At 38.7% G+C, this 19,129-nt stretch overlaps 4 protein-coding genes across 5 annotated transcripts in view; all 4 read right to left on the bottom strand.

Annotated features, from left to right (window-relative positions):
• Nucleotides 1–7,070, bottom strand: part of LOC108414578 (aldehyde oxidase 3-like) — a 39,325-nt gene extending 32,255 nt beyond the window's left edge. Inside the window, exons 1-6 of one of the 2 annotated variants that reach the window (XM_037534501.1) lie at nucleotides 6,960–7,070; nucleotides 6,745–6,802; nucleotides 4,927–5,023; nucleotides 4,067–4,175; nucleotides 2,806–2,932; nucleotides 2,259–2,320 (exon numbers count right to left, since the gene is read on the bottom strand). In XM_037534501.1, the coding sequence (XP_037390398.1) occupies nucleotides 2,259–2,320; nucleotides 2,806–2,932; nucleotides 4,067–4,175; nucleotides 4,927–5,023; nucleotides 6,745–6,802; nucleotides 6,960–7,013 (507 nt within the window). In that variant the 5' untranslated portion in view covers nucleotides 7,014–7,070. The remainder of the gene's footprint in view (nucleotides 1–2,258; nucleotides 2,321–2,805; nucleotides 2,933–4,066; nucleotides 4,176–4,926; nucleotides 5,024–6,744; nucleotides 6,803–6,959) is intronic. The other variant, XM_037534502.1, reaches the window with a different exon arrangement.
• A 3,339-nt stretch (nucleotides 7,071–10,409) lies between these two features.
• On the bottom strand, nucleotides 10,410–12,055 carry LOC108416565 (high choriolytic enzyme 1-like). Its single transcript, XM_037534284.1, has 3 exons — nucleotides 12,004–12,055; nucleotides 10,912–10,954; nucleotides 10,410–10,797 (listed from the first exon to the last, which is right to left on the bottom strand). Exons 1-3 carry the CDS (start codon nucleotides 12,053–12,055, stop codon nucleotides 10,410–10,412), a joined length of 483 nt encoding a protein of 160 aa, XP_037390181.1.
• Nucleotides 12,056–12,817: 762 nt separating this feature from the next.
• LOC119262455 (high choriolytic enzyme 1-like) lies at nucleotides 12,818–13,908 on the bottom strand. Its single transcript, XM_037534609.1, has 4 exons — nucleotides 13,786–13,908; nucleotides 13,531–13,671; nucleotides 13,320–13,437; nucleotides 12,818–13,205 (listed from the first exon to the last, which is right to left on the bottom strand). Exons 1-4 carry the CDS (start codon nucleotides 13,904–13,906, stop codon nucleotides 12,818–12,820), a joined length of 768 nt encoding a protein of 255 aa, XP_037390506.1. The 5' UTR covers nucleotides 13,907–13,908.
• Nucleotides 13,909–18,038: 4,130 nt separating this feature from the next.
• Nucleotides 18,039–19,129, bottom strand: LOC119262458 (high choriolytic enzyme 1-like). Its single transcript, XM_037534635.1, has 4 exons — nucleotides 19,007–19,129; nucleotides 18,752–18,892; nucleotides 18,541–18,658; nucleotides 18,039–18,426 (listed from the first exon to the last, which is right to left on the bottom strand). The coding sequence occupies exons 1-4, from the start codon at nucleotides 19,125–19,127 to the stop codon at nucleotides 18,039–18,041; spliced, it is 768 nt and encodes a 255-aa protein (XP_037390532.1). The 5' UTR covers nucleotides 19,128–19,129.

The following is a 19,129-nucleotide window of genomic DNA, read 5'->3' as shown; positions in this document are numbered from 1 at the left end:
CCCCGTTATCTGATTACTGTCTGACTCATGTAGACCTGGAGTTTCCCCATTATCTGATTACTTTCTGACTCATGTAGACCTGGAGTTTCCCCGTTATCTGATTACTGTCTGACTCATGTAGACCTGGAGTTTCCCCGTTATCTGATTACTGTCTGACTCATGTAGACCTGGAGTTTCCCTATTATCTGATTATTGTCTGACTCCTGTAGACCTGGAGTTTCCCCCGTTATCTGATTACTGTCTGACTCCTGTAGAGCTGGAGTTTCCCCATTATCTGATTACAGTCTGACTCCTGTAGACCTGGAGTTTCCCCATTATCTGATTACTGTCTGACTCCTGTAGACCTGGAGTTTCCCCATTATCTGATTACTTTTTGACTCATGTAGACCTGGAGTTTCCCCATTACCTGATTATTGTCTGACTCCTGTAGACCTGGAGTATCCCCCGTTATCTGATTACTTTCTGACTCCTGTAGACCTGGAGTTCCCCCACTATCTGATAACTGTCTGATTCATGTAGACCTGGAGTTTCCCCATTATCTGATTACTGTCTGACTCATGTAGACCTGGAGTTTCCATGTTATCTGATTACTGTCTGACTCATGTAGACCTGGAGTTTCCCCATTATCTGATTACTGTCTGACTCATGTAGACCTGGAGTTTCCCCATTATCTGATCACTGTCTGACTCATGTAGACCTGGAGTTTCTCCATTATCTGATTACTGTCTGACTCATGTAGACCTGGAGTTTCCCCATTATCTGATTACTGTCTGACTCATGTAGACCTGGAGTTTCCCCATTATCTGATTACTGTCTGACTCATGTAGACCTGGAGTTTCTCCATTATCTGATTACTGTCTGACTCATGTAGACCTGGAGTTTCCCCATTATCTGATTACTGTCTGACTCATGTAGACCTGGAGTTCCCCCACTATCTGATTACTGTCTGACTCCTGTAGACCTGGAGTTTCCCCGTTATCTGATTACTGTCTGACTCATGTAGACCTGGAGTTTCCCCATTATCTGATTACTGTCTGACTCATGTAGACCTGGAGTTTCCCTGTTATCTGATTACTGTCTGACTCATGTAGACCTGGAGTTTCCCCGTTATCTGATTACTGTCTGACTCATGTAGACCTGGAGTTTCCCCATTATCTGATTACTGTCTGACTCATGTAGACCTGGAGTTTCCCCCGTTATCTGATTACTGTCTGACTCATGTAGACCTGGAGTTTCCCCATTATCTGATTACTGTCTGACTCCTGTAGACCTGGAGTTTCCCCATTATCTGATTACTGTCTGGCTCATGTAGACCTGGAGTTTCCCCATTATCTGATTACTTTTTGACTCATGTAGACCTGGAGTTTCCCCATTACCTGATTATTGTCTGACTCCTGTAGACCTGGAGTTTCCCCCGTTATCTGATTACTTTCTGACTCCTGTAGACCTGGAGTTTCACCACTATCTGATTACTGTCTGACTCCTGTAGACCTGGAGTTTCCCCGTTATCTGATTACTGTCTGACTCATGTAGACCTGGAGTTTCCCCATTATCTGATTATTGTCTGACTCCTGTAGACCTGGAGTTTCCCCCGTTATCTGATTACTGTCTGACTCCTGTAGAGCTGGAGTTTCCCCATTATCTGATTACAGTCTGACTCCTGTAGACCTGGAGTTTCCCCATTATCTGATTACTGTCTGACTCCTGTAGACCTGGAGTTTCCCCATTATCTGATTACTTTTTGACTCATGTAGACCTGGAGTTTCCCCATTACCTGATTATTGTCTGACTCCTGTAGACCTGGAGTATCCCCCGTTATCTGATTACTTTCTGACTCCTGTAGACCTGGAGTTCCCCCACTATCTGATAACTGTCTGACTCATGTAGACCTGGAGTTTCCCCATTATCTGATTACTGTCTGACTCATGTAGACCTGGAGTTTCCCTGTTATCTGATTACTGTCTGACTCATGTAGACCTGGAGTTTCCCCATTATCTGATCACTGTCTGACTCATGTAGACCTGGAGTTTCCCTGTTATCTGATTACTGTCTGACTCATGTAGACCTGGAGTTTCCCCATTATCTGATTACTGTCTGACTCATGTAGACCTGGAGTTTCCCCATTATCTGATTATTGTCTGACTCCTGTAGACCTGGAGTTTCCCCATTATCTGATTACTGTCTGACTCATGTACACAGAACGGTTCTAGACTTTCTCCCACTGCATGATGGAACCCGGAGATGAAGGAGCTGATCACCTCACAGAAAGTCCGATAGCCTTCGATAATGGGCCGATACCCGGTACACCTGCACAGGTTACCTACACAAACAAAGCAGCCTGTTATAAATAGCTTATTACAACCTATAGACAACAAGAGGAGGAGGAGCTGATTGGTTAGTGTTACTGCTACTGAGAGCTGATTCGTTAGCGTTACTGCTACTGAGAGCTGATTGGTTAGTGTTACTGCTACTGAGAGCTGATTGGTTAGAGTTACTGCTACTGAAAGCTGATTGGTTAGTGTTACTGCTACTGAGAGCTGATTGGTTAGAGTTACTGCTACTGAGAGCTGATTGGTTAGTGTTACTGCTACTGAGAGCTGATTGGTTAGAGTTACTGCTACTGAGAGCTCATTTGGTTAGAGTTACTGCTACTGAGAGCTGATTGGTTAGTGTTACTGCTACTGAGAGCTGATTGGTTAGAGTTACTGCTCCCGAGAGCTGATTGGTCAGTGTTCCTGCTACTGAGAGCTGATTGGTCAGTGTTCCTGCTAGGGACCTAAAGCAGTGTGTAAGTGTCTGTTTTACCCCCCAGAGTCTCTCTGATCTCCTCCATGGTGGGCTGTGGTTTGTTCCTCAGCAGTGTGTAGATGGACATCACCATCCCAGGAGTACAGAAGCCGCACTGAGAGCCGTGAGCCTTCGCTATTCGCTCCTGAACATGGACACACAGATACGGCTACAGCGAGACTCGGACAGCTGGACAGGCAGCTCATCCGAGCCAATTTAACCAATCAGGCCACCAATTATGATGATGTCATCAATTCTTAGCTAAATTAGAGTTTGATAAACTCTCCTTTAAAGCCTGAGCATTGAAAATAAAGCCTGAAGTGAATTTACTGCTCCAGATCGAAACGACCGGCTTACGAGAAAAACATTAAAGTTCTGTGGATTTTATTCTTTTGTCCTGTTTTACGAAACAAAACGCTGCAGGTGTTTGTAGCACCATCTGGATCTGTTAAACCACCATTGAAGTAATCCAGGTAAAAATGACTGATCAGGAGCTTTAATGAGTTTAATAATTATTTAGTCTCTGATAAACTAGAGAGACGACACACACACACACACACACACACACTACATACACACACACAGTACACACACACACATGCAGTACATGCACACAATACACACACACACACACAAAGTACACACACACAGGACCCCCACAGAGCAGGTACTAGCAGCGCTGCTGTGTCTGATCCACTCAGACCAGCGCAACACACACTAACACACCACCACCACCACGTCAGTGTTACTGCAGCGCTGAGAATGACCCACCACCCAAATAGTACCTGCTCTGTGAGGGTCCATGGGGGTCCTGACCACTGAAGAACAGGGTAACAGAGTATCAGAGAAACAGATGGACTACAGTCTGTAGCTGTAGAACTACAGAGTGCAGCTATACAGTAAGTGGAGCTGATAAAGTGGACAGTGAGCGGAGAAACGAGGAGGTGGTCATGATGTTATACCTGATAAGTGTATATATGTAATTCAAAAGCTTTTAATAGAAGACAATGGAGAAATTAATTAATCCAAGCGGTACATCAGCTATTTAAAAAATAAAGTCTGACCGTCGTAGTAAAGCAGATGCCATGGGTCAACATGAACACTGCAGTGGACAGAACACTGTACACTAGTTATTTGGTTCATGTTGTCCCTATTTAAAAACAACACCTGCCAAACAAAGCTTGTGCTGGAAAATCCCTTTAAGACCGTTGTAAATGAAACCATTTGAGTCTCAGTGAGCGGAGACTAATCCAGTGTCCTGCATTATAATCCGGATTACCTGCACAGGGTGTAACCTGGTTTTGGTGCTGCCGATCCCTTCGACGGTGGTGACGGCGGCTCCGTGCAGCTGGCACACGGGCATCAGGCAGGCATTAACAGAGAAGTGACTGCACAGTGAAGGAAACCACAGCTCACTGACCGCCCCTCAGAACTCATTAAAGGGCCTGTATTATAGAAAACTGACCAATCAAACACCTACACGTTTACATACATCCACCTACTTTAGCCCCGCCCACTCACGCTGGCGCTCCAGTTGGCCTGACCGCATGTCTTTGGATAGTGGGAGAAAACCCAGGCCTTTCTTGTGGCGAGGTGACAGCGTCACTCACTGCACCACCTCATTTGGTAAACGTGGTGAATAATTTAATAATCTATTATAATATCGCTGCTGTTGGATCAAAACCTCATATCTCTGATATGGTGACTTCACAGGAGAAGGAAAAAACATACTCTACTTTTAATGTAAGTCAATGGAACCAGACCAAGTAATTCTGGGCCATTTCTTTTGGACCATTCTTCATGAAGTCTACACACAACGTAAAGATCAACAGGCATTTTCAAACTACGTCAAAAACTGAAAAACGGAGATACGAGGTTTTCTTCCGGAAGGGGATCCATCGTGCTCATTTTCAGCGTTCATACTTTTATTTTTGCTCCACTGGAACAGATTTACAGCTTCAACGTCCCAAACACACCTTACGCTCCTCATACTGTTCATCTCTATTCACCCTCGGTCCCAAGCGCTGTTAGAGCTCCTGCGTCTTTAAGCCCCGCCTCCCGATGAGCCCAGTGCTCTACAAGCCCCTCCCTTACGCTGCTGTGGACGCTCTCATGACGGCGTCGTCCGGTAAAGGATACTGTATGTGTTTGGTCTGAGGGTCGTATCTGGACAGCATTACAGTACAGGCTCCACAGCCTCCTCCTCCACAGCCGTACTTACTGCCCGTCAGCCGCACTGCCCAAACGGTCAAGGACCTCAAACACACACTCACAGCCTGCCTGACCTCCTGCAGCCGCACAGGAAAACAACTCATCTCAGATGTGACTCAAAAACCAGCTTTCCCACTACACACGTTTTTAAAGCTGGCCCGTATAATAACGGCCAGTCAAATGAGCCTATAAATATTCATTAATCATTACCGTTAAAATCCAGTCCTGTAAAAACGAAATGACATCACAACAGATTCTGAAAGTCGAGTCTTTAAAACACACAAAAACACATTTTTACAAACACACGTTTCCCCCATAAACACGCTCTACTGCGTTTTAGTCTTCCTCTTTCTCTTCTCTACTTCTTATTCTCTTCTTTTTGACTCTCCATCTCTCCCCCATCACTCTCTCTCTCTCTCTTTATCTACTTTTCATTGCTTCTCTCTCTCTCTTTATCTACTTTTCATTGCTTCTCTCTCTCTCTCTTTATCTACTTTTCATTGCTTCTCTCTCTCTCTTTATCTACTTTTCATTGCTTCTCTCTCTCTCTCTTTATTTACTTTTCATTGCTTCTCTCTCTCTCTCTTTATCTACTTTTCATTGCTTCTCTCTCTCTCTCTTTATCTACTTTTCATTGCTTCTCTCTCTCTCTTTATCTACTTTTCATTGCTTCTCTCTCTCTCTCTTTATCTACTTTTCATTGCTTCTCTCTCTCTCTCTTTATCTACTTTTCATTGCTTCTCTCTCTCTCTTTATCTACTTTTCATTGCTTCTCTCTCTCTCTCTTTATCTACTTTTCATTGCTTCTCTCTCTCTCTCTTTATCTACTTTTCATTGCTTCTCTCTCTCTCTCTTTATCTACTTTTCATTGCTTCTCTCTCTCTCCTTTATCTACTTTTCATTGCTTCTTTCTCTCTATCTACTTTTCAATGCTTCTCTCTTTCTCTCTTTATCTACTTTTCATTGCTTCTCTCTCTCTATCTACTTTTCAATGCTTCTCTCTCTCTCTCTCTCTCTCTCTTTATCTACTTTTCAATGCTTCTCTCTCTCTCTCTCTATCTACTTTTCATTGCTCCTCTCTCTCTATCTACTTTTCATTGCTTCTCTCTCTCTCTCTCTTTATCAACTTTTCATTGCTTCTCTCTCTCTATCTACTTTTCATTGCTTCTCTCTCTCTCTCTCTCTCTTTATCTACATTTCATTGCTTTTCTCTCTCTCTCTCTATCTACTTTTCATTGCTTCTCTCTCTCTCTCTCTATCTACTTTTCATTGCTTCTCTCTCTCTCTTTATTTACCTTTCATTGCTTTTCTCTCTTCCCTTCTCTCTCTCTCTTTCTCTCTCTCCTTTATCTACTTTTGATTGCTTTTCTCTTTTACTCTCTTCCTCTCTCTTTTTCCCCTTTCTTTCATCTACTTTTCATTGCCTTTCTTTCTTTAACTCTCTTCCCTTCTCTCTCTCTCTCTCTCTCTCTCTCTCTCTCTCTCTCTCAGAGGTCAACAGTTCATTCGGCAGTGCACTCATTCACTCCTTCTGTCCATTTCTCTGAAATGACCTCATCTCTCTCCTCGCTCCTAGTCAGACTTCAGAAGAAGCTCCTATCGCTTCCAAAACGAAGCTGAAGGATTTCTCCGAAAGTCTCCTCACAGGAAACCCCTCAGCTGTGAGTCAGGAGCAGCTCCACCGAGGCTGCTCAGAGCTCCTGCTGAGACCCTGCAGCACCACAGCAGGTCCAGCTGAAAGGATACGGCTCTGTCTGAGGAAGCCGAGCAGGGTGGTCTCCGGATCTGCATCGCTCACGGTCACCTGCAGCACAGCAGACCTCACGTTCACATACTTAAGACTTTCTCTCACCTCACAATGAGGAACCAGCGGTGGAGAAGGGCTGACCTTCCACAGCTCCACCGAGGCAGGACATCAGCTGGAGCTCATTAAAGGCGTTTATATACACACAGCTCCTTACCTTCTTCCCATTCACATAAAAAGCCAGAACGTCGCTCCTCTGCTGCTCAGCCATGCTCGAAACTTCCAGCTGGAGCTGCCTTCCCCTGCTTGGGCCTCAAGGAAGCGCACAGAGGCAGTGACCATAGAGAAACGCCCCCTCTGTTAAAAATAAACACCCCTTAAAGGGCCAGTGCAGCCTGACAGAGGCCTTAAAGGGCCCAGTCGACTCAGTGAGATAGTAAAGGGTGACTTCAGAGGCCCCTGCCTTTATTTTAAAAATTAAACACAATAAATATGTGCACGATTATCACCGGTTCAGCAGACGATACTGCTGTACATCATTAGTGTATTAATCACAAATACTTATATTTTCACATGGAGACAACAGTATGGGACCTAAAATGGAACCTTGAGGAACGCAGCAATCCTCGAAATTTCACGATGAATGGATCTTTAGAAATTCTCCCGAAATGAGTTGAAATAAAACCTCCTCACTTTAACTCACATTGCTCTCTACTGTAAAGTTACGATAACTGACAGTATGCAAACAAGCTCTGTTCTGATTGGCTGTGCCACATTCAAAGAGCAATCCCAAATGAAACACTCCTTAAAACATCAGCGTGAGCGGGCGGGGCTGACCTGCTGCAGGCCGAATAGTTGGAGACATTGAAACATGTTGGTTTTCGTGACATCAGTTGAAAGCAGGTCTGTTCAGTTTGATGTGTGGACTGAATTTTAAACATGGTTAGAGACTACATCAAACCCTGTTTCTATAAAAGCTGAAAAAGTTTGATTTTTCATGATGTGGGATTTGTTTTAGACTTTTTTAAATGGGAACATGCTCTAAAGAAAGGAAACCGATCCCTTTTCTTAGCAGGTACTTTCAAAGAATAGGTTTTTAGGCTTAGAACTTTTTAAAAATGTACAGTGTCCATTGGTGTTTTTAATAACTTGTTCCAGAAGTTAAATTAATGAAAAAGGGCTGAAATTTTGAAACTATTATAAACTGTTAATAATAAAGATGTAGCAGAAGATCCTAAAATGATGTCAACATTTTGGGAAAAACATCAAAAAGTACTAATCCTGGTTAAAATGCTTTAATATGGTCCATTAAACACTGAGGACACATCCAGTAACTACAATTATCAGTAAGTTCTAATATTATATCAGCCAATAACAGTGATAAGAAGATGAAACACTTCAGCTACAGAAGAGCTGTGTTCAGTTTCAGTTGTAAATGAGCCACAGTAGCATCTCAGCACTTGTAGAGGGTGTTGATCATCAGGATGTCGATGGCGGGCAGGTCCACTCTGTCCGATAGACAGTGATGCATCAGGAATAGGAGTGATGGTGTCCTGGACTGTTTTATTCTCCTGAAGTCCCATGTTCTCTCTTCATTGCTCTGCTGCTCCACAGTTCCACCTTCTGTTGAAACTGAGTGAAACTCATTATAACACTCAATCTGTCTAATATGTATAAATAGATAGACGAGCCCCTGCATCCACCAGTTATTCTAAAACCTTACTGAATTAGAATGGTTCAGGGTTTGTTTGGTTAAACTCCACTAATGTTCAAGTGTTAGTTGTGTTTACAGTGGGCTTTTATTTTTGGGAATAACTTGAAAGAAAAAAAAGATTTTTCTCCTCGAAAAAATTGCAAAATCCAACAGCAAATACTTTCAATAATATAATAAAACAAAACACAGAAATTTAAAAGTTCCACTTTAAATCATACAAAGGAGAGATTTAAATTTTGAATAAGAGCTTTAATTATTGTAGGTTTTTCACCTTCAGACAAAAAAAAAAAATTCTTGAAACATTTGAAAGAAAACAAAAAAATGTAACTTAAATGTTGGCAATAGATGAAAAAGGCATCCTGATTGATTTAGGACTGAAGACATTAATTTATTTCATCAATTGTTTAAATTTTTTTTTGATGCATCCAGTCATATTTTTCATGCTCCTAATACAATTTGATCCTTGTACATTTCAAAGTTAAAGACAAAATTGAAAATGTATGAAGAAAAAACCTACTTACAAGTCAGCATTTTTTAGTTACACCAAAATTAATTGCACCAATATTCTAAATTTTTCCAAAAGACAGATTATGTTCAAATAAATGTAGATATATCATGAAATGCAGTTAACATAGTGTGTTAATTTTTGCATTGTAACTTACTTTGTTAGTTGTATCTGATTTGACTTTATTTTAAAGGCAAACATAATATTCCACTAATCATCAGTATCTGTTCAATAGCATTCACCACTCTGTAGCCAAGTTTATTTTTAACTGTACATTTTATAGTTGATTTAAAATTTCAAAAATGTTTCATGAAACTAAACAACAATGTGAATTACAACAGGTAGTTTCAAAATATTTCACACTAAAATTGACAAAAATGGAGAAACTACATTTCCCTCCACAACAGCGATGTTTTGATAATTTTTTCTTACATCAAAAAAACATAAAAACAGCCAACAGCAGAGGCGACGATGTTTGGTCAGTGCCTTTGTGTTGCCAGCTGAAGTTGGCAGAAATCAAACAGAGGGCAAATAAAATAATGACGCTTTATTGTCATCCAAAAAATAACTTGCTGTGCAAGATAGCTTCAGTGATACAGGTTTACTTTCATCAAAGTACATCACACAAATAAATCATGTTTGGTGGGAAGAGGTCTTAAGTGTTTAGAGTACACAAAATATGAAGAAAATATCAGCTTTTATGAGCAAAATAAAAAATATTCGATTTTTTATTCAAGTTCATCAAATACATGACATTTTATAAATTACTGTTCATCATTTTACTTTACATTCAGACACCTGTGCTAAAATGTGTACATGAGTTTGTTTATACGGATAGACTTCTATGTTAGAATTTTGAGCAGTTCTGTAAATTCAAAATTTTTTTATTCAGATTTGAAAATTGAACTTACATTATAATATCCATCAGTCAAGTGATGAAGAATGATGACTGATCTTATGTTAAACTAATTTTCCAGTATTTTTGTGAAAAAGCCGTCTTTGCTTATAATGAAGAATTTTTGCTCATTATCAGAATTAAGTTTTGAAATATTTGCATGGTGACAATAAAAAGTATTTGTCAAATTTATCTGTGAGTTTGTTTAAACTGCTGCCTACACATCACTGGCTTGGAATGAATGTAAGAAATGTAAACTTCTTTCAGATAATGTCATAGATGTCAAAGAGCTGAACTATTGAGGCTCTTAGCATGGTCTAATAATATTTACATTGTGATGATCACCTTTAATAAAGGACATGACATTCAAAGAAAACAATCCAGGTTAAATTCTTTGCTTTTTTATTATGCAGTGATGATATTTATGACTTATATTAATCATTAAACTACGACATAGTTATATCAATCATTGATGACAACAAGAACATGACAGGATGAAATACTTCAGCTACAGAAGAGCTGTGTTCAGCTGTAAATGAGCCTAAGTAGCATCTCAGCAATTGTAGAGAATGTTGATCCTCTTGATGTCGATGGCGGAGAGGTCCACTCTCTGTCCGATCGGCACTGATGGATCAGGAATAGGAGTGATGGTGTCCTGCCCGTTGATGGAGAAAGCCGTTTTCCCATAGTGCATCACGGAGGAGTAATCGTACGGTGTGTTGAGGTTGTTGGTGTTCTCCTTGTTGAAATTGTACTGCATTGTTGGTGAGATGTTTGCCCAGTTGATCCTCACGTAGTGGTCGCGGTCACTCCTGGTATGCTCGTGGTAGAAACCCAGCGCGTGGTTCAGCTCATGCTGGGCAATGCCGTGGTACACACAGCCGTTCCTGCTGAGGGAGACCACCTGCACGCCACCTTGTCTGCCCACTGCAGAGTAGCACCTGAGACGAAATGGGGAAGATTCTTCACATCACTGAAGTAAAGCTATGGACAGTGAGCTTAAAACAGGAGTAAAGGTGATCTAAAAGCTCTGTAGATGGTTCAGCTGCTCTCACCTATCTCTGCTCTCAATGCTGAGGTTTGTTTGGTTAAACTCCACTAATGTTCAAGTGTTAGTTGTGTTTACAGTGGTCCCTTATTTTTGGGAGTAACTCAAAAGGAAAAAAAAACAATTCTCCTTGGAAAAACGGCAAAATCCAAAAGTAAATACTTTCATTATGATAATAAAATGAAACATAGAAATGTAAAAGTTCCACTTTAAGAATCATACAAAGGAAACAAGTAAGTTTTGAAAAAAGGCTTTAAATATTTTAGATTTTTTATCTTCATGCAAAAAATAACTAATTTTCTTAAATATTTAAAAGAAAATGTTAAAAAATAGCAAGTTAAATATTTGCAAGAGATGAAAAATGCATCCTGAATTCAATAGTATTAAAGACATTAATTTAATCGATTTATTTGAAACATTTTAGATACATCCAGACATCATTTTGAATTCCCTATTAAAATTGGACAAATCCTAGCAAATTTCAAAATTAAAATAAAAAATCCAAAACGTATGAATAAAAAAAAACTATTTTTTTTTCATACTGAATTTCCTTTGCCAAATGAAATTTTTTGTAAAAATAATTTTCAAAATTCAGAATTTTCCCAAAGGATAGCTTATTTTCAAATGAATGTAGATATATGATGAAATGCATTTTACATCATGTCTTAATTTCTGCATTGTTACTTACTGTCTTAGATCTATCTGATTTGGATTTATTTTAAACTCAAACTTAATATAATACACTAATCATCAGTATCTGTTCAATAGCATTCACCAATCTGTAGCCAAGTTTATTTTTAACTGTACATTTTATGGTTGATTTAAAATTTCAAACATTTATCATGAAGCTAATAGACAATGCCAATTACAACAGGTAGTTTCAAATGATTTCAAACACTAAAACTGAAAGAAATGGAGAAACTAGGTTTTGCTTCAACAACAGTGATATGTTGATCATTTTTTTCTTACAGTAAAAAAACTTGAAAACAGCAGAGGCGACCATGTTTGGTCAGTGCCTTTGTGTTGCCAGCTGAAGTTCGCAGAAATCAAACAGAGGGTGAAAAAAATAATGCCGATTTATTGTCATCCAAAAACTTACTTCCTGTGTAAGATAGCTTCAGTGATACAGGTTTACTTTCATCCAAGTACATCACACAAATAAATCATGTTTGGTGGGAAGAGGTCTTAAGTGTTTAGAGTACACAAAATATGAAGAAAATATCAGCTTTCATGAGCAAAATAAAAACATTTGATTTTTTTTTCAAGTTCATCGAATACATGACATTTTATAAATTACTGTTCATCATTTTACTTTACATTCAGACACCTGTGCTAAAATGTGTACATGAGTTTGTTTATATGGATAGACTTCTATGTTAGAATTTTGAGCAGTTCTGTAAATTCAAAATTTTTTTATTCTAATTTGAAAATTGAACTTACATTATACTATCCATCAGTCTAGTGATGAAGAATGATGACTGAGGTTATGTTAAACTCATTTTCCAGTATTTTTGTGAAAAAGCCATCTTCGCTTGTAATGAAGAATTTTTGCTAATTATCAGAATTATGTTTTAAAATATTTGCATGGTGACAATAAAAAGTATTTGTCATATTTAGCTGTGAGTTTGTTTAAACTGCTGCCTACACATCACTGTGGTGGAATGAATGTAAGAAATGTAAACTTCTTTCAGATAATGTCATAGATGTCAAAGAGTTGAACTATTGAGGCTCTTAGCATGGTCTAATAATATTTACATTGTGATGATCACCTTTAATAAAGGACATGACATTCAAAGAATACACTCCAGGTTAAATGCTTTGCTTTTTTATTATGCAGTGATGATATTTATGACTTACATTAATCATTAAACTACGACATTGTTATATCAATCATTGATGACAACAAGAACATCTCAGCAATTGTAGAGAATGTTGATCCTCTTGATGTCAATGGCGGAGAGGTCCACTCTCTGTCCGATCGGCACTGATGGATCAGGAATAGGAGTGATGGTCTCCTGCCCGTTGATGGAGAAAGCCGTTTTCCCATAGTGCATCACGGAGGAGTAATCGTACGGTGTGTTGAGGTTGTTGGTGTTCTCCTTGTTGAAATTGTACTGCATTGTTGGTGAGATGTTTGCCCAGTTGATCCTCACGTAGCGGTCACGGTCACTCCTGGTATGCTCGTGGTAGAAACCCAGCGCATGGTTCAGCTCGTGCTGGGCAATGCCGTGGTACACACAGCCGTTCCTGCTGAGGGAGACCACCTGCACTCCACCTTGTCTGCCCACTGCAGAGTAGCACCTGAGACGAAATGGGGAAGATTGTTCACATCACTGAAGTACAGCTATGGACAGTGAGCTTAAAACAGGAGTAAAGCTGATCTAAAAGCTCTGTAGATGGTTCAGCTGCTCTCACCCATCTCTGCTCTGAATGCTGAGGTAGTCAGCTTCAAAGGTTCTGGAAACAAAGCGAATGCAGGTTTTGCTGTGGAAGGTCGCCATGGCGCCGGCAATGACAGACCTGTCAGAGGAAGCTGTAAAGGATATAAGCAACAAATAATCAGATAATAGCATTAATAAATCAGGTAATGGGGAATACAGATTGTGAAGATCGACCTTTTACTCACAGAAATCATTGCTCACTGTGAAAGGCACCAGCACTAAGCCATTTGAGGACTTCTTCCAAAAGCAGTTGTTGCTGGGGCAGACCAGAGCATTCCTGGTTCTTGGTAAAACTATGTCTCCCTCCACCAACAGTTCCCTGGATCCTTCATACACAGATGGAGATGGAAATTTGATCAGGCAAAGCAGAATTTTGGAACATGTTATTCAGATATAAAAATTGACCATCTAGAATCAGGAGAATCAGCAGGTTATCTGACCGTTGTTGATTGTCAGAATGTTTCTTGTGATGTCCACATGCTGAGTCTCCATGAGAGGCACAGCCTGCGAGAGGCCGAGCAGCAGCAGGGCTAGAATGGAGAGAGAGGCTGTGGGCTCCATGTTGCTTCAGTGTGTGGAGATCTGGATGCTCCTTCACCGTAGCTCAGTGTCTAAACCATGTGAGATCTGGTCTTTTATACACATGGACACTCATTGGTGTGGCTGTTTGGGGATTAAAGCTAGGCTGTAGTGTCCACTGTCTAATGTGTTTATCTAAAGGGAGGCCCTCTGGACGCAGGGTTTGGATTTTAAAACATAATTTTGATTTTTAAGACTGGACGTATCTCCTCCTCCTCAGCATATATCTACTTTGGTGATCCACAGAGCTTCATTCTAGGAACTTTTATTGTCTTAAAGTCCCATGTTCTCTCTTCATTGCTCTGCTGCTCCACAGTTCTACCTTCTGTTGAAACTGAGTGAAACTCATTCAAACACTCAATCTGTCTAATATGTATAAATAGATACACGAGCCCCTGCATCCACCAGTTATTCTAAAACCTTACTGAATTAGAATGGTTCAGAGTTTGTTTGGTTAAACTCCACTAATGTTCAAGTGTTAGTTGTGTTTACAGTGGTCCCTTATTTGTGGGAGTAACTCAAAAGGAAAAAAAAAACAATTCTCCTTGGAAAAATGGCAAAATCCAAAAGTAAATACTTTCATTATGATAATAAAATGAAACATAGAAATGTAAAAGTTACACTTTAAGAATCATACAAAGGAAACAAGTAAGTTTTGAAAAAAGGCTTTAAATATTTTAGATTTTTTATCTTCATGCAAAAAATAACTAATTTGTCTAATGTGTTTATCTAAAGGGAGGCCCTCTGGACGCACGGTTTGGATTTTAAAACATAATTTTGATTTTTAAGACTGGACGTATCTCCTCCTCCTCAGCATATATCTACTTTGGTGATCCACAGAGGTTCATTCTAGGAACTCTTTTATTGTCTTAAAGTCCCATGTTCTCTCTTCATTGCTCTGCTGCTCCACAGTTCTACCTTCTGCTGAAACTGAGTGAAACTCATTCAAACACTCAATCTGTCTAATATGTATAAATAGATAGACGAGCCCCTGCATCCACCAGTTATTCTAAAACCTTACTGAATTAGAATGGTTCAGAGTTTGTTTGGTTAAACTCCACTAATGTTCAAGTTTTAGTTGTGTTTACAGTGGTCCCTTATTTTTGGGAGTAACTCAAAAGGAAAAAAAAAACAATTCTCCTTGGAAAAATGGCAAAATCCAAAAGTAAATACTTTCATTATGATAATAAAATGAAACATAGAAATGTAAAAGTTCCACTTTAAGAATCATACAAAGGAAACAAGTAAGTTTTGAAAAAAGGCTTTAAATATTTTAGATTTTTTATATTCATGCAAAAAATAACTAATTTGTCTAATGTGTTTATCTAAAGGGAGGCCCTCTGGATGCAGGGTTTGGATTTTAAAACATAATTTTGATTTTTAAGACTGGACGTATCTCCTCCTCCTCAGCATATATCTACTTTGGTGATCCACAGAGCTTCATTCTAGGAACTCTTTTATTGTCTTAAAGTCCCATGTTCTCTCTTCATTGCTCTGCTGCTCCACAGTTCTACCTTCTGTTGAAACTGAGTGAAACTCATTCAAACACTCAATCTGTCTAATATGTATAAATAGATAGACGAGCCCCTGCATCCACCAGTTATTCTAAAACCTTACTGAATTAGAATGGTTCAGAGTTTGTTTGGTTAAACTCCACTAATGTTCAAGTGTTAGTTGTGTTTACAGTGGTCCCTTATTTTTGGGAGTAACTCAAAAGGAAAAAAAAAACAATTCTCCTTGGAAAAATGGCAAAATCCAAAAGTAAATACTTTCATTATGATAATAAAATGAAACATAGAAATGTAAAAGTTCCACTTTAAGAATCATACAAAGGAAACAAGTAAGTTTTGAAAAAAGGCTTTAAATATTTTAGATTTTTTATCTTCATGCAAAAAATAACTAATTTGTCTAATGTGTTTATCTAAAGGGAGGCCCTCTGGACGCAGGGTTTGGATTTTAAAACATAATTTTGATTTTTAAGACTGGACGTATCTCCTCCTCCTCAGCATATATCTACTTTGGTGATCCACAGAGCTTCATTCTAGGAACTCTTTTATTGTCTTAAAGTCCCATGTTCTCTCTTCATTGCTCTGCTGCTCCACAGTTCTACCTTCTGTTGAAACTGAGTGAAACTCATTCAAACACTCAATCTGTCTAATATGTATAAATAGATAGACGAGCCCCTGCATCCACCAGTTATTCTAAAACCTTACTGAATTAGAATGGTTCAGAGTTTGTTTGGTTAAACTCCACTAATGTTCAAGTGTTAGTTGTGTTTACAGTGGTCCCTTATTTTTGGGAGTAACTCAAAAGGAAAAAAAAACAATTCTCCTTGGAAACATGGCAAAATCCAAAAGTAAATACTTTCATTATGATAATAAAATGAAACATAGAAATGTAAAAGTTCCACTTTAAGAATCATACAAAGGAAACAAGTAAGTTTTGAAAAAAGGCTTTAAATATTTTAGATTTTTTATCTTCATGCAAAAAATAACTAATTTTCTTAAATATTTAAAAGAAAATGTTAAAAAAATAGCAAGTTAAATATTTGCAAGAGATGAAAAATGCATCCTGAATTCAATAGTATTAAAGACATTAATTTAATCGATTTCTTTGAAACATTTTAGATACATCCAGACATCATTTTGAATTCCCTATTAAAATTGGACAAATCCTAGCAAATTTCAAAATTAAAATAAAAAATCCAAAACGTATGAATAAAAAAAAACTTTTTTTTTTTATACTGAATTTCCTTTGCCAAATGAAATTTTTTGTAAAAATAATTTTCAAAATTCAGAATTTTCCCAAAGGATAGCTTATTTTCAAATGAATGTAGATATATGATGAAATGCATTTTACATCATGTCTTAATTTCTGCATTGTTACTTACTGTCTTAGATCTATCTGATTTGGATTTATTTTAAACTCAAACTTAATATAATACACTAATCATCAGTATCTGTTCAATAGCATTCACCAATCTGTAGCCAAGTTTATTTTTAACTGTACATTTTATGGTTGATTTAAAATTTCAAACATTTATCATGAAGCTAATAGACAATGCCAATTACAACAGGTAGTTTCAAATGATTTCAAACACTAAAACTGAAAGAAATGGAGAAACTAGGTTTTGCTTCAACAACAGTGATATGTTGATCATTTTTTTCTTACAGTAAAAAAACTTGAAAACAGCAGAGGCGACCATGTTTTGTCAGTGCCTTTGTGTTGCCAGCTGAAGTTCGCAGAAATCAAACAGAGGGCGACAAAAATAATGCCGCTTTATTGTCATCCAAAAACTTACTTCCTGTGTAAGATAGCTTCAGTGATACAGGTTTACTTTCATCCAAGTACATCACACAAATAAATCATGTTTGGTGGGAAGAGGTCTTAAGTGTTTAGAGTACACAAAATATGAAGAAAATATCAGCTTTTATGAGCAAAATAAAAATATTTGATTTTTTTTTCAAGTTCATCGAATACATGACATTTTATAAATTACTGTTCATCATTTTACTTTACATTCAGACACCTGTGCTAAAGTGTGTACATGAGTTTGTTTATATGGATAGACTTCTATGTTAGAATTTTGAGCAGTTCTGTAAATTCAAAATTTTTTATTCTAATTTGAAAATTGAACTTACATTAAAATATCCATCAGTCTAGTGATGAAGAATGATGACTGAGGTTATGTTAAACTCATTTTCCGGTATTTTTGTGAAAAAGCCATCTTCGCTTGTAATGAAGAATTTTTGCTAATTATCAGAATTAAGTTTTAAAATATTTGCATGGTGACAATAAAAAGTATTTGTCATATTTAGCTGTGAGTTTGTTTAAACTGCTGCCTACACATCACTGTGGTGGAATGAATGGAAGAAATGTAAACTTCTTTCAGATAATGTCATAGATGTCAAAGAGTTGAACTACTGAGGCTCTTAGCATGGTCTAATAATATTTACATTGTGATGATCACCTTTAATAAAGGACATGACATTCAAAGAATACACTCCAGGTTAAATGCTTTGCTTTTTTATTATGCAGTGATGATATTTATGACTTACATTAATCATTAAACTACGACATTGTTATATCAATCATTGATGACAACAAGAACATCTCAGCAATTGTAGAGAATGTTGATCCTCTTGATGTCAATGGCGGAGAGGTCCACTCTCTGTCCGATCGGCACTGATGGATCAGGAATAGGAGTGATGGTGTCCTGCCCGTTGATGGAGAAAGCCGTTTTCCCATAGTGCATCACGGAGGAGTAATCGTACGGTGTGTTGAGGTTGTTGGTGTTCTCCTTGTTGAAATTGTACTGCATTGTTGGTGAGATGTTTGCCCAGTTGATCCTCACGTAGCGGTCACGGTCACTCCTGGTATGCTCGTGGTAGAAACCCAGCGCATGGTTCAGCTCGTGCTGGGCAATGCCGTGGTACACACAGCCGTTCCTGCTGAGGGAGACCACCTGCACGCCACCTTGTCTGCCCACTGCAGAGTAGCACCTGAGACGAAATGGGGAAGATTGTTCACATCACTGAAGTACAGCTATGGACAGTGAGCTTAAAACAGGAGTAAAGCTGATCTAAAAGCTCTGTAGATGATTCAGCTGCTCTCACCCATCTCTGCTCTGAATGCTGAGGTAGTCAGCTTCAAAGGTTCTGGAAACAAAGCGAATGCAGGTTTTGCTGTGGAAGGTCGCCATGGCGCCGGCAATGACAGACCTGTCAGAGGTAGCTGTAAAGGATATAAGCAACATATAATTTGATAATAGCATTAATAAATCAGGTAATGGGGAATACAGATTGTGAAGATCGACCTTTTACTCACAGAAATCATTGCTCACTGTGAAAGGCACCAGCACTAAGCCATTTGAGGACTTCTTCCAAAAGCAGTTGTTGCTGGGGCAGACCAGAGCATTCCTGGTTCTTGGTAAAACTATGTCTCCCTCCACCAACAGTTCCCTGGATCCTTCATACACAGATGGAGATGGAAATTTGATCAGGCAAAGCAGAATTTTGGAACATGTTATTCAGATATAAAAATTGACCATCTAGAATCAGGAGAATCAGCAGGTTATCTGACCGTTGTTGATTGTCAGAATGTTTCTTGTGATGTCCACATGCTGAGTCTCCATGAGAGGCACAGCCTGCGAGAGGCCGAGCAGCAGCAGGGCTAGAATGGAGAGAGAGGCTGTGGGCTCCATGT

The sequence above is a fragment of the Pygocentrus nattereri genome, chromosome 25, assembly GCF_015220715.1.
Source record: "Pygocentrus nattereri isolate fPygNat1 chromosome 25, fPygNat1.pri, whole genome shotgun sequence".
Taxonomy (NCBI): domain Eukaryota; kingdom Metazoa; phylum Chordata; class Actinopteri; order Characiformes; family Serrasalmidae; genus Pygocentrus; species Pygocentrus nattereri.
The sequence above is the reverse complement of the archived record's forward strand: the minus strand, read 5'-3'. Positions and strand labels throughout refer to the sequence as shown.